The 14,891-nt window shown below is 50.0% G+C and overlaps 1 protein-coding gene across 1 annotated transcript; it reads left to right on the top strand.

Moving 5' to 3' along the window:
* Positions 1-772: 772 nt before the first annotated feature.
* On the top strand, positions 773-13,038 carry STC2 (stanniocalcin 2). The gene is made up of 4 exons (XM_005523672.3): positions 773-959; positions 3,139-3,281; positions 5,728-5,939; positions 9,337-13,038. Exons 1-4 carry the CDS (start codon positions 797-799, stop codon positions 9,722-9,724), a joined length of 906 nt encoding a protein of 301 aa, XP_005523729.2. The 5' UTR covers positions 773-796; the 3' UTR covers positions 9,725-13,038.
* Positions 13,039-14,891: the final 1,853 nt, after the last annotated feature.

Here is a 14,891-nt window from a genome sequence, read left to right as displayed (position 1 = left end):
CCTCTGCACCCAGGGTACCACTTTCCCCCTTCAAGTGATGTATTTGGCCCAAATCCCCTCGCAGAAAACAGGGTACAAAATCCCTGGGGGAGAAACGAAGGAGTGGAGGGTTTCCAAGAAAGTCATTGCAATAGCTGCTTCGGAAAAGGATTTTTCTTTTTTTTTTTCTTTAAAATCAAGTCTTGCCATGAGGCGGCAGTGCCGCAGGACGGCCGGCGCTGGCAGCCGGCTCCGGGCACGGGCACCCCGCTGCTCCCCGCACAGTGCCGGCTGGAGCGCCCCGAAGTTGCCCGCGGAGGGGGCGGGGGGGGAACCGGCCGCTGCCTGCCGCCTCCCTGCGAAGCGTGTTAAAATCCCGCTTTTTCACCTTTTTTATTTTTTTTTTAAATATTAATATTTTATTTCTATTTTTAATTTTTTTTTTTTTTTTTTTTTTTGCTATCCCTCCCCCAGCCCCGCTGTCCCCTGCACCCCCATCCCCCGGCGGGGGGGGCGGGGGGCGGGCGGCTGCAACCTGCCGGCGGGGCAGGGCCGGCCCCCGGCGGGCGGGCGGAGCGGGGCGGCGGCTGCCATTGGCCGCGGCGCGGAGCGACACCTGCTCGGCTCCCTCATGCGAGTGACACCGGGGCTCGGCGGGGATATTTGAGGCTCCCTCCGGCGCCGCCGCCGCCACTCCGCGCTCGCCGCCGCGCCGGGCACATGCGGTTCGCGGGGCCGCGGCGAGCAGCGCGCTGGGCCCGGGTGCGGCACCCCGCGGGGGAGGACGCGGCGGCGGCGGCGGGGGGAAGGCGCGACCATGTGCGCGGAGCTCGGCGGAAAGCTGCTGGCCCCGGCGCTGCTGCTGGCCCTGCTGCTGGCCAGCGCCCGGGCGGCCGCGGGCGCTGAGGCCACGCACCCGCCGGAGGGCCCGCAGGACAGGACCCCGCAGCAGAAGGGGCGCCTGTCCCTGCAGAACACAGGTACGGCGGGGGGGGCACCGGGCTCTGCGTGTCCCCCTCCCCTCGCTGCTGCTGCTGCTGCAGCCGCCTCGAGTTATGACAGGCGTTTTATTTCGGTGTCCGACCGTCAGGCGTAAATCACCGCAGGAAATCGGAGCTGGCTCCTAATTACCTTTAAAGCCCGGCTCTGCCAAGCACGTGTTGCCCGAGCACGGCCGCGGCCCCGCCGAGATGCTGCGAGCCCGGGGAGGAGAAAGTTTCTCGGCGCAGCGTTTGGGAGGGCCGGGGGCAGCCGGGAGGGCCCGGGGGATGAGCGGGGCTCTGCCTCCCTGCCGGAGGGAGCCGGGCAATGATGCAAGGGGCCGGGGGTTTCTCTCCTCCTCTCCCGCCCCCCGCGCTCCCTCCCCCGGGCATTATCTGCCTAGGAAGAGAGAGCTGGGGCGTGCACTTGGCTGGATCGCTTCCCAGCCGTGCAAAGAGAGAGCGCGGGATCCAGACGCTTCCCTTCCTCCCCCTCCTTCATCCCACCCCCCCCACTCCCGTTTTTCTCCCTTTCCCCCCCACCCCCTTTTTTTTCTTTCTTTCTTTCTTTTTTTTTTTTTTTTTTTCTTTTAACACTCTCCGTGCTGCGAGACGTGTTTAAACACACACGAGCAGGAATGCACGAATGCCCATTAGGGACTGCCACATGTGAATCACGGCACTGTGCAGTTCTCAGCACGCTGGAGCCAGGACATGTGATCCGGCAAAGGGTTTGCATCCGGATGCCAACACAAGCACCAGAGCCGAGCTCCCGGCCCCGAGAGCTCCCGGCCCCGAGAGCTCCCGGCTCCACAAAGGGCTCCAGAGCCCCTTTCCCCCCGCCCGCTGCGGGAGCATTTGCGCAGCTTCCCCTCTGTGGCTCAGACAATCCCTGCATCCCACCCCGGGGCTCCCCTGTGCCACCCCCAGATGCACTTCAGGGCAGGTAGAAGGGAGGAAATGAAAGGTAGGGGGGGAGGAAAACGCAAAAAAAAAATAATAAAAAAAAGCGGGGCGGCCGTGGTTTGGGTTTGAGATGGTGGCGGGGGGGTCGTGAGAACTCCGGCAGGCTCCTCGTTTCCATCCCCGGCTCCTCTCTCTGCCTTGCAGCGGGTGGAAATTAGACCGAAAGTTGCTGTAAAGACTTGCAAATGGACCGCATGGCAGAGGGGGAGGCTGGGGATGGCTGAAACACGCTGCGGTTCCAGGGGGATTAGTCTGGCTCCCAAGGGCGAACTTTAATTAAAGGTACCACAGGGCACAGAGTACAGGAATTCTTAGCATCCTCAGTTCTGGTCTAAAAGCTGCCCCTGTTTAACTTTATCCCCAGGCTTTTTCAGCAACCACCTTCCCTCTGGCAGTACTACTACATCTATTTTATTTTAAAGGACCAGAAGGTGCCGTGTTAAGAATTAGATTTTTGGGTTGGTGGGGTTTGGTTTGGTGTTTTTGGTTGGGTTTTGTTTTGTTTTCTTTTCTTTTTTGGAAGTGAGTATTAGACAGCATTTTTTTTTAATGTATTACGTAACATCTGAAAGGGCAGAATAAACACATATGTAACTGCTAGCTCCAGTACATCTATTTTATGTACTACATATATAAATATTTTCTATTGGTTTCTGCATAGCTGAGCACACAGTTAAATTTTTGTACAACTCTTGGTGCAAAGGAATTCACGTATCAGTGGGAGTTTTGCCATTAACTTGACAGACATCCTGACAGGCAAAACCCAGTGGTCTGTAAAAAACATCATGCTAAATGGCCAGAAACTTGCTCAAAGTACCAAAAACGAAAAATTTTGGCTGGCTGGGTCCTGGGCTTCTCGTTTTGGCACTTAAATTTGCTGGGGGGGGGGCATTGCACGAGCCAGAGAGCAAAAATCATGCCTGTCCTTTGCTCCTGAGGAATTCAAGAGTATGAGACAGTTCTCAAGTGAAATAGCTTGACGTAAGCATAGTGGATTTGGCATTTACTCCTTGGATATCACTTTCATAACACAATACATCCAAGTTTTGGCCTAATTCCTGCGAAAAACGGGCACGCTGCGGGTACGATTAACCACTGTCACACATTTTTCTCTCACACTGATGTTGGGAGCAAAACAACTCTCGTCTCCCCTACCCACCACCAGTTCCTGTGAAGAGTTCTTCAAATTAACTCTAACCAATACTCGTTCTAGCTGAAATCCAGCACTGCCTGGTCAATGCTGGCGATGTGGGATGTGGAGTGTTTGAATGCTTTGAGAACAATTCCTGTGAGATCCGAGGCTTACACGAGATCTGCATGACCTTCCTGCACAACGCTGGAAAATTCGATGCCCAGGTAACACGGGGAGATGTCCTACCTGTCTGCTTGCTTCTAACACACACCTGGCACCTACTGCAGCTCCTTAACACATATTTGCACAAAAAACTCCCGGAGCCAGCCTGCTTCTGCCGTGATTCACTAATTCGCCAGGAATTTTTCTGTGGAAAGGTCCAGAATCGGGACCCTCAGGACAGTAATAAAGCAGCGGTGTGCAGCCTGTCCTAGGAGACAGGCTGGCTGTAGCTGCAGCTCCCTGGATCCCTTCCACCTCCTGTAGCCAGGATAACTCCAGCAGAACCCTTCATGGAGCCAAACTTGGTTTTAAGAAACACTGGGCGGCTTAAGCCTCTACCCCGTGTTTGATCAAAGCCAACTCTGAGACGCAGCTTGGGCTCCCAACTCATTTGGAGTTATCTTGGTATTTCCCAAGGGGCAGTCACTAAAGTTGGCCCTCAAGACTTGCACACAACCATCCCAGGCAACCTCCTAAAGCTGCTGTACTCAGACCTTGGGTTCGAGTGCTGACGTTAAAATACGTTACTTCCATGGTATGTGGTATTAAGTTTGTCTCCTTCATTTTCTCCCCAGACCATTGATGCATCATTGAGACATCCTGTTATTATGTCTTGTAAACCTCCTCTCCCATTCCAGCGTGGAGGGAAGGGAACATTCCGAAGGGCCGGCGGCATTTTGGGCCTGAGCAGGCAGTTTAGTGAATAACTTGACTAAAAGCACGGGCTACATGGCACTGCCAAAAGCGTGGCACAAAGTAGGGCTGTCCTCAGGATCCAGCCTGTCCCATGAGGGGTGCTGGGACCACCCAGCAGGGAGCACTTTTTTGTAGTGCTGGAGCTTTAGGTTCAAATGTTCAAGGATGTACAAAGCGCCTGGCTGCTCATTAAAATGGGAATTGCTGCTTTTGTGGGTATCTGAAAACCTTCAACTTCATTTCCAAGTGGCTTCCAGAAAACACTGGTTCATTTCTACACAATATTTCTGTCAGTGAACAGAGCTGACCAAGGGAGTAGGGAAGGAAAGTTGGGAAGGCAGGGAATGGTGCCTGTGGAGGCTGATGCCAGATCCCCAGATACTGCTCATCAAACACAGCCCATCTCACATCCAGGCTGTCTCCAGTGCAGAGCAGAAGATTTAAACCCCTGGAGCTTTATTTAACATGAAGGTGACTTTAGCCTCTGCTATGACATGGCTTTTCACAGCTCCTCTCTGTATCATGCCCAGTTATTTCAAGCTGCATTAAATGACAAGACTAACACTGGCCATTTTCTGTTCTCTGCTCGGAAACCTGAGAATTGATGTCAGTTTGGGTTTATATAAGAATTCTCTTTTTCATCCCTATTTGCCTACTGTGCTGTGTGTTTGTTCCTGAAGGGAAGGGCGAGGGAATGCCTTTGGTATGGGAAACTGGAAGGGATGAAGCAGCTCTTTGATGAGCAAGAAACATTTCTGGCTTGAAACAATTTGGGGACATCTGCTTGCAGGTCTGGGGGAAATCTTATTTAGGGTCAGTGGAGCTGGGCCAGTGCACTCTTGGGTAAAGAGGAGCAAGGATTTGGTCTTCATGGAGCACCTGCATAAAAGAATCTGAGGTTGATGAGGAGGTGGAGGCAGGGCAGGAGGCTTCCATGGGTCTATTGCTCAGCAAAGCACTGGGAGTCTGAGCAGAGCTGTAGCTGCAGGGTCCAATAAAAGGGGAAAGGAAGGGATAGATTTGATGGCCACCAAGCAACTGAGTGAAGGAATCACAGTGGTTAAAGAGATGCTGCTAAAGAAACTTTCCTCCACATTATTTTTTAGCTGCTTGATCTGATTTTCTTAATCTCAGAGTTTCTTGCAACAGACATGAAGACATTGTGGGGTGAATGATGATGATGATGAATGTTATTATTATTAGTGCTGCTTTGAGTCCCTCTCTGAGCAAGAAAATACTGATAGCTGAGGAATAGGGCAGGTGCATATAGATGTGCATACATTTCTGTGAGTTTGTAAACTAATTTTAAAATGAGAAAAACGCCTGCAGTTCCTGAATGGGTATCTGCTTGTGGTCTTGAGGAGCTCAGCCATGGCAGGATGCCCTCTCCTTTGTGTGAACCTGTTGTTCTGCCACCCTGGAAGCAAATTAATTCAGTAACTCCAGCACTGAATTACTTCAAGGTGCTTACTTTTGCTCTTTCCCTCGTTGGGCATTGAGCTGTTGGGGCAGAGGAAACCTCAGAGCAGCAGTGGGGAAGCCCTGGGTGTTTCAGGTCCACTGGGACAGCAGAGCTGGGTAACTTGGCAGAGTCTTTAAGGGCAGAGAAGAAGGGGAAAGCCATTAAGTGATATCCTTAGCACAGTAACAACCCTTGACATTGTCCTGCAGAGAAGCAGCTGGCTGGGCATAAATCAGCTGCTGTGCTTAATGGACAAAAATACAGACCTACTCCATTTCTTTCCTTCTCAGGGAAAATCCTTCATTAAAGACGCTCTGAAGTGTAAGGCTCATGCCTTGAGGCATAAATTCAGCTGCATCAGCCGTAAGTGCCCTGCCATTAAAGAGATGGTGTTCCAGTTACAGCGGGAGTGCTACCTGAAGCATGACCTCTGCTCTGCTGCCAAGGAGAACGTCCAGGTCATTGTGGAGATGATTCACTTCAAAGACCTGCTGCAGCATGAGTAAGTGCCTCCGTGCTGGTGCAGTCAGAGCGTGGGAGCTCCTTCCAGGAGTGTCAGTGGGCTGTGCATCTGCCCAAGAGCTGTTTCACCTCCTTCTGGCCTTAAGCACCTCTTGTTTTCTCAGGTACAGCACCAAGGTAAAGCTTTCTTTGCAGGGCCCCTTGAGGTTTGTGTACCAAGGGTGAGATGTGACTGTTGGAAGGAGGTGAAATGAGCTGGATCTGCCGGTCCCCTTGGTGCTCTGGGAAATCCACCAGCAGTGTCTGCCATTTCCAGGGGCATCTCACAGTGGGTTTATTTAGTTTTTCTGAGCTCAAAGGCATCACTTTGACCCCAGTATCCTGTTAGAGGTGACAACTAGAGAAGGGGGAAGAAGGTTTATGCAAAGTTGTCAGCAAGATGATAATTTCTTCTTTAAATACATACTTTGAAATGTCTTGTAGTTAATTGTCCCTGAAAGAGCTGCAGTCCCCCAGGTAATCTCCCATTCATCTTCCTTCTTTATTAATCTCAGATGCTTTTTAATAAAACATGGGGTTGTACAAAATGAAGGCACAAGTCAGATTTTTGAGGACTTCATTCCTCTAACTAAGAGCACAGCTGTCCTCCAAGGAATGGCAGGCACAAATCCTACTTGGAATTGATCAAAGCTGCTACATGACAGCAACAAACTAAGCATAAGCTGTTTGTACTGACTCTTTGTGCACAAATGCAGAAATCAGAGCCTGTTTTTCTTGCAGGTGAACGTCTCACTCCTGAAACAAGAAGGCTGAGCCACAGCCTGGCATCAGGCTTAACCTTAGAGCATCTTCCTACCACACCTCTGTGCCTTGATATTAGCACAGAAACTCCAAATCCAAGCAGTCATGGCAGGCGATTTCTTTTTTTACTGAATCGCTTCTTTGGGAATTTCAGCCTTGCATTTTATTTTCCTCACCACCCAAGGGAGCTGAGCTCTGGTTCCCTTAGTGCTGAAAACCACCCCCCCACTAATATTTCAGCAGCAGTTGCAGAGAGATGCTTCAATGCCAGTTTACTCCCACAAATCCTGTGCTGTGGTTTGCTCAAGCTGGCCATGGTGGCCCGAAAGCAAAGCCCTTTCTCTGGACATTCCTGAGGCTGGGATCAAAGGCATGGCTGGGGGCAGAGCTGCTGTGCTCAGGGCCATGGGCAGCATCCTGCTGGCTGAGGGAGAAGGGCAGCAGGGCTCCATCCTGCCCAGCAGCACCTCTCTGGGCACTGCCTGGGCTGTGTCAGCAGCTATAAATTGGGTACTCGGCACCAATTAACCCCCCCATCATTTGGGGATGAAAAGAACTGTGCGAGCCAAAAGCCTGTCCAAGGAGGAGTGAGTTATCCTTATTTTATGAACAGGCTCAAGCAGGAATGCTCAGAGGCAGCTGCTTATTTCTGGGGAGCTGAACTGGGGGGTTGTTGGTTGGAGAAGAGAGGGTCATTCAGCTGAACACCTATAATTTGCATGATCTCATTTAGCGCTTCCTACACTCCAGCATCTCCCGGAGCGGGAGCTCGGCTCTCTTATGCGGGACTCCCCAAATAGAACCAGCCAGCCTCCTCCCCTCCCCTAAATTTAGAGGCCATCTCTGAAGCTCTTGAACTAAGGAACTTGTTTGAGATCAATAGGCAAGTGTGGCGGAGCTGGAAATAAAATCACGTCTGCTGACTTGCAGCCTTGTGCTCAGTTCAGGTAGTCTGGTCAGGCCGGCTGAAATGCAGAAAGTAAAACAGGCAAGGAGAAATGGGCCAGTATTAATCCACAGGGCTCTGGCAGGCTCTGAATACCTGAAATATTTGGCAGCTGAGCCACTTTTTAGTCATACCAGTTTTTTCTTACAAAGATTTCTGCAAAGGCTATGCCCAATTTCAAGAACTCATTTCTTGGGAGGGAGGGAGGTTTATATCCTTTTGCTGGATACACTTTGTATGCAACTTGCTCAGCTCTCTCTTATCTCCTACTTTCCATTTAAAACAAAAACCTAAGAGCAGAGAAGCAAGTGGCAGCTCTCAGGCTTGTTCTCTGTTTTGTTCTGACTGTTCTCTCCCGATGAGTGTTCGGAACGCGGTCGGGGCGGTGAAGCCTCCTCCTGAGTCAGCTGTGGGGGTCAGGCTGATTTGCTATGGTGGAAGTGGTGACAGGCCTTGGCAGATTCGTCCCTGCTGCATTCCAAGTAACCTTTTTATTTTTTTTTTTTTGAGCAGCAGGAACAATCCAGCCATGGGAAGTATTTTGAGATAGGGGAATAGGTGGCTCTCCAAGATTAGCGATTCTCAAAATTAGGTTAAGCAGTTGGTAGAGTTAGATGCTGTTGGTTTTCCTCATCTCTTCTGTCTTCAGTTAATGAGAAGAGATTTAGACTTGTCCACAGCTGGTGGATGGGGTGCCCAAGAGGTGCACTCCCACCACCCACCCCACACAGCCACGACTTCTGACCCTGGGCAGCTTTCCACTTGTGCTGTGGATGGTTCCTGCCGTGGAAGATTTTTAAGCACGTCCTTCTGGCCCTGCAAGCAGCTGAGCAGTTGTGTCAATAGACAACATCAATATTGACCCACAAAACTTGTGACCACAACTATTTTAAAATTGCTGCACTCGGTGACCTGTGGCTGAGAAGCCCAAGTGCCTGTGCTCAAGCTGCTGGTGCCTTGGGGACACTCAGGGCTGGGTGGGAATTGAGGGGATTGAGCCAGGGCATGTTCTGAGGCCTTGTTTGGCTGGGAAAAGGTGGCTACTGAAAGCTCTTGAAGGAAATGAAGAAATAAAACTTGGTGTGGGAAGAAAAAGTGCCACCAAAGTGGATTCCATTTGTCTGAGCGCTGTTCAGGCAGATCCTGGGTCCAGATAGGATCTTGCCTGTGATGGAGATCAACAGCCAGTGGAGATGATGAGGAAAGCCAGAGAATCTCTGGATGAGTATTTGTTGCTTTCACGGAGGTGAGAAAACGCCTCCCTCACCAGACTGGGGGCTGGTGAATACTCTGAACCTCACCCAGAGGCAGAGCCTGTTGGGTGAAGCTGATGGCTCTGGACAGGAGCAGGTGTCCTTCGCCTTGTGTCCTGAGTAATAGAGATGGGAGGCAGAAAGTGTGAGATAGTTCTTCCACTTGCCAAGCAAGAGCTCATCTGTTCCTCTGGTGAACATTCCAGTTCTCCCAGAGTTTCTCCAGGGGGAGAGCAAGAGAGGCTTTGACGGAGGCCACTGTGCATTTCCTGCAGGGAAGCAGCTGATTAGAATGAGGGATTTTCCATAATTAACGTGGGCAGAATTGCTGCTGAGTCAGGGGGCTCCCACCACTGGGAGGTGAGGCTGAGGCAGATTCTTTCCTGATTCCCTGGGACGGCTCTTGACTTTCCTCTCGCTGCTCCCTTTCCCTCCAGGCCTTACGTTGACCTAGTGAACATCCTGCTCACCTGTGGAGAGGAGGTGAAGAAGGCAATAACGAGGAGCGTCCAGGCCCAGTGTGAACAGAACTGGGGAAGCCTCTGCTCCATCCTGAGCTTCTGCACCTCGGCCGTGCACGGAGACGCCGTCCTGGGGGCCGAGAGGAAGGTGGGGGAAGGCGGCAGGGCCGGTGCTGGCCGTGGGGACATGGTGGCCCACGCCGACCCCGAGCACAGGGAGAGCTCGCGAGCAGCCAAGGGGGAGAGAGGTACCAAGGGCCACTCCAACGCTCGGGTCAAAGCTGGGGGCCACAATCCCAAAGGGGCCCACGGGATCCTGGACCGGGCAGACGAACTGTCCGACTTCTCCGACATCCGGAGGTGAAAAGAGGCACCAGCTCCCCCTTCCCCCCCGCCCTCCCCCGGAAACCTCCTCCCTCGAGTTCCATCCTCCCGTCTATGGACATTCCAAAGCATTTCCCATTCAGAGGTCAAGCACAGGGCATTGCAAGATATCTATGGACCTCGGCGTCAGTGTGTATATAGTAGCAAAGGGAGAGCAGTGGCAATGGGTTATCCATCCAGCAAACTCGGCACTCGGGTGGCAAAATGTCTCCAGCTAAATTCTTTCCCCGTTTTTCATGAAACGGACATCGTCTGAAATTTTAGGATCTTGTTCGGGGGGGTTGTTGGGTTTGGGGTTTGGTTTTGGGGGTTTGGTTTTGGTTTTTTTTTTAATTATGGGTTGTTTTGTTGGGGTTTTTTTTCCCTTTGGTCTCCTTGGCAGGGGAGAAGGTTCCGAGCGGGCTTTGCCAGGCTGCATGTGGCTGCTTGTGGCTTAACACCTCCAAAGGTTTAGGGCACAGCCTTACAGCAGATGGCTGAGTTCCAGGGGCATTTATTTTCTGCCTGTGGCTGGGAACGCCAGAGCTCAGGGCTCTCTCTCTATGTGGAGCTCTCCAAGGAGAGCTGCCCCGTCTCTGGCACAGGAACCGTGTGTGCTCTGGATCTCCACCACTTTCTCTGAAGTCACTTCTGAGCCATTGTTCCCACCTGGGTGACTCTGCCTGGTTTTAAGTGCCCCCCTGTTAGTTTTTAACAACTGTATAACTTGACACTTGCTGATCACAGAACCATACCCAGTCACTTCAAAGGCAAGTAATCAGCTTCCAGACAAGGCAATGTGACTGTTAACACTTGCACAGGCTGCAGGACCCCCAAAAGAATTCCTAGGGACCTCTGCAAACCCTGTGCATATTCTCTGCTTCCATCTGCCCCCTCAGTGATACAGGTCTTCCACCCTTACAGCCCAAGCCTAAAGGGGCAGGTGTGGGCTCAGACAGCAGAAGGACCCTATAAATCCCCATATATTTAGTTCTTATTAGGGCTGCATTGAAGGCCCATCAGAAGCCTCTCCTTAGCAGTGTGGTGTGGTTTGCTGGGATGTGGAGCCCCACTCTAACCTGCCTATAGCTTGGTTTATCCAAATGCCAAAGACAAGGAGAGGGGATTGACTTGGGTTTTTCAATTCTTGTGCAGGTAACGACGACCAGTCTCCACAGAATGAGTTAGTAAAGGTGAAGAGTGTCAAGAGCTTATTGTCTTTAAACAGTTTCAAGTGTGAATGAGGTGTTTGGCCATATCTCTCCTACCCCCCTATGCAATTGTTATTCTCAGGTTGCAGCTCTGCAATCCTATATTCCCAGATATTGTACTGGAAGTGGAGGCTGCAGCACCCCCAGGGACAGGAGGGTGAGCTCTCAGCTTCCTCTAGAGAAAAAAAGGGGAGGTTCTCTTAGAAAGTGGGAATCACACCGGGGATTGGAGCCTTCTCATTTAGAAAGTTTGGGAGGAAAGCTGTGGGGGCAGGAAGGCAGTTCATCAGAGACAGAACGTACCCAGTGAACTAACGTACGTCTTGCTGCATGGTGGGAAGGAGCTGCATAAACAGGAGAGGAGGGTGTTGGAATTTGGCTACAATTTCCAACTCAGATTTCAGTTCCTGCTAAGTGAGCACGGCTCCTAATAGCTACATTCAGGGTTTAATGCAGGGATCCACCCGCAGAACTTGGAGGCACTGCTTTAAATAGCAACCACGTAGGAGGCAAGAGGGGACAGTTGAGTTGAAAAGGTGTCTCTGTGATCACCAGGCCTTGGCTTAGCGACGTGGCCTTGACGCTGCCCGGTTTTAGCCAAGTTCTGTGATGAAATTTTCATCAGGTTTCAGTGGGAAGAGCTGGGATCAGGCCAGGTGCTGCAGCAGCAAAGAGCACGGTGATGGTGCAGTGAGTGTGGCATCTGCCCCGTGGGGCTGGTGGCAGCTCAGCCACCCCTGGGGCACCCAGGCTGCCCCACAGAGCAGCTTGGTTCGGGCCTGACTCTCTTGGCCACCTCCTGTGCTCCAAAAACCTGCTGGTGGCACCCTAAGAAGGTTTCTGGCGTGTGCCTCCGTGGCTTCCCTGCAAGTGTCCTCTCCCCCTTGGTGGCACAGAACCACCACGAAGAACAAGCTCAAACCAAAAAGACAATCCAAGCATTTTAGCACAAAAAAAAAAAGAAAAAAAACAATTAAAAAAAAACCAACCAACTAACACAAACCAGAAACAACAACTTGCTACCAATGTTCTTGCATTGAACTAAAATAAGATCCCTCTGTCGTTAGAGGTCTTGATTCATCAATGGGAACCAAACAGAGATCTACATCTTTGAATGTCTCAGTCAACATATCACCTCAGCATGCATACAGTTTTATTTGTATTCATTGGTTCTGTGGGGAAAATTGTGTATTCCCCTTGTTTAGTCAGTGAAAATTGGGGAGTGGGGGGGACAAGCTGTGGGTGGGAGGGATTTTTGTATAAGGCATCATTTTATTTTTTTTTTTTCCTCTGTGTGTGAAGATTTTATGTGTTCATCTACTGATTCCACATATGCTATTATTGTAAATATTTAACATTTCTATTTATTATAGTGTCCCCATTTAAAAAAAGAACACTGCTGGCTATGATAATTTAAACGTATGTCATGACCTGTGTTGTATATATTCATGCCACTAGTATGGGTTTTTTTTATGTTTAAAGCTGCGTAAATATAGTTTTATACAGTTCCATAATGTTATTGACAGCATAAATCATTTATTTATTGTTAAACCTTTCTTTCATATCTAACAGATAGGGTGCGTTTTACCTGAGATTATTTTATTGTGACATCTACATAGCCTTAATTCTTTATAAAAAAAAAAAAAAAAAAGGAAGAAAAAAAAAAAAAGTCCATTTAGATACTGTATGATGCTTTAATTACCATTCCTTATGAACTTGCTGTTCATGAAGGAGGTTTAGCTTAAAAGCCAAGGTATGAATGTTTCCTTTATGCTTTGCATCTGGAATGAGCCTTGTTCTGGAATGAAAATACTGCGAGAGAAGCAAAACGCCTACAGGAAAAAAGATAGCAGTAAACCCTGGAAAATGCTGTCCTAACTTACAGTGCTGAACTAAAAGGAGAAAAATAAAATAAAATAAAATAAATAAAGACAAACTGTCCTTAATTCCAAATCTCTGTGAGAAAAACATACTAGTTTTATCTCGTGTAGAGTTTGCAGCCAAATAAGCTTGTAAATGAAGAAAATGCATATGGCTTTAGACAAAGCTCTGTACCTTTCACACACTATTATTTTCCTTAAACACTAATAAATGTTTTGAATAAGTCTGTGGCTGGGTTTTGTTTAGCTGGAATTTCGGCTGCTGGGAGATCAGGGGGTGGGAAGAGCCCCCTGAAGCTGAGCCAGCAGCTGCAGCCAAGGGGGGACAGAAGTGCTTTGGCTGCTCGTCCCCCACAGCCAGGCAGTGGCAGAGGGACATGGGGACAGAGCCAAACCTTCCTCCAGAGCAGGGCACAACCCTCGTGTGTCACTCCCCAGGAGAGGGGGACCTTGCTGGCTGCTGGTCTGGGACCTGGAAGCTTGGCTTGAGGCAGGAAGGGAGATGCAGAATCGACTGGAGGGTGAAAAAACAACCAGGGAGCAGAAGCTCCTGCACTTCTCAAGCTCAGACAAAGCCCCTTCAGGAGGTTTTCCCATGGGCTGTGATCGCTGCAGCTTGCCAGAGCCACCCCATGGCTGTAAATCAGCAGGTTGGGGTTAGGGAAGGAGCAGGGGCTGCAGCTGCTGGGGGTTTCTCCTCACTGCCCTGACCATCCCGGGTTCCCAAAGCCCCTCTGCAGTGGCACACCGTGTTCAGGCTTTAGGCACAGCCCAGCATCCTTAAGTGCATCCCAGAGGAGCCAGGGAGGGGATCTGTGGCTGACCACAGCACCTGCCTTTGGGCAAGGTGTTGGCAGCCCCCTAAGCCCCAGGTGCTGGATTCCAGCCAGACCCATTAACAAATGCAGCAGCAACCCTTTCTGCAAGCTGCAAGAGCTGATAAGATTTGTCCTGCACGTATGAGAGACTCAGTTCATGTCACACAGCAAGTTACCCCATCAAGGTTTTACCCTAAAACCAGAGGACACCCATTTTTCACTCCTCACTGGCAGCTATTAATAACCTATCAGTAAGTACCAGCCAGTGGCTCTGTACAGGGATGTCACAGGAGATATAATTCTCTCTTAAATCAGATATCGAAATCTTAGATGCTTACTGGAGTCTCAGCAAAGGAGAAAAGCAAAATCCTAAGGTTTACAAAAAGCAAGCTGCAGATACAGTCCTTTGTGTTGTCTCCAAAGTCATTTTCATACAGTGTCGGGGTGTAGGCAGCAAAGGGATGGGGAAATTATGAGAAAGCACCTCAGAACATAAAGCATGGAATTTTTTTTTAAATTATTTTTTTCTTAAGGCTGCTTGCATGAAAAAGCACATTTTTAACACTCCTTCTGTGGAGTTTAAAAATAACTAATCCAGTTGAAGCCTTTGGATGAGATGGGCTTCACAAGCCTAAATGTGATTTGCAGCAATGTAGGACCTGTAGCATTTCTTTGCCTGTAGGTGCAGCAGCTCTTTATAATCCTGTCATGGACTGTCAAACACCAACGGGAGAGTGCATCCTGCCAGCAGAGCTGTCACAGAGTTTGGTGGGATGTGAGCTCAGACCAACCTGCACTCAGGCTACAGCCAAGGAATAACTTCTGCTGGACCCTTCACCATCCCAGTGCATTTTTATGTGTATTTTTTTTTTTTTTGCAGTAGCTGCTCCTCACCATGGCTGCGATGCAGCTGCATTCTGCCTCTACCATCCTCCCCACAATTTCAACCAAAAAAGTTCTTTTTCATCTCCTAACATGTAAAATGGTGAGCCTGCACCCTGCTCCCAAAAGTGGCAAACGTTAGTGATGGAGAAACGACCCCCAGCTCCCCTTAGGGCATCACATCTCACCAAACAGCACAGTCAGTAACAGAGTGCTGACATTAGAAAGTGCAGAAACGCAGGGAGAAAAAGAAACACTAAAGCAGACTGCAGAGCAAAGATTCTGCATTGCACAACCCACTAAAATATGTTTAATACCAGCTACAAGTCTGCTTCAAGGCTGGAGTGATCTTAGTTCAATTTGCTCCAAGTCACTTT

Source organism: Pseudopodoces humilis, chromosome 17 (genome assembly GCF_049639895.1).
Source record: "Pseudopodoces humilis isolate 2021_Gansu_Grassland_sample_001 chromosome 17, ASM4963989v1, whole genome shotgun sequence".
In the NCBI taxonomy this organism is placed as follows: Eukaryota; Metazoa; Chordata; class Aves; order Passeriformes; family Paridae; genus Pseudopodoces; species Pseudopodoces humilis.
Note: the sequence above shows the minus strand (reverse complement) of the source record. Positions and strands in the feature narration are given on the sequence as shown.

What these genes read in the sequence shown, in the direction of transcription:
- STC2 (XM_005523672.3), top strand. Translation starts at nt 797, where the DNA reads ATGTGCGCGGAGCTCGGCGGAAAGCTGCTGGCCCCGGCGCTGCTGCTG. An exon ending in CCTGTCCCTGCAGAACACAG is followed by an intron (nt 960 to 3,138) that starts GTACGGCGGGGG and finishes TACTCGTTCTAG; the next exon opens with CTGAAATCCAGCACTGCCTG. An exon ending in CTGGAAAATTCGATGCCCAG is followed by an intron (nt 3,282 to 5,727) that starts GTAACACGGGGA and finishes TTTCCTTCTCAG; the next exon opens with GGAAAATCCTTCATTAAAGA.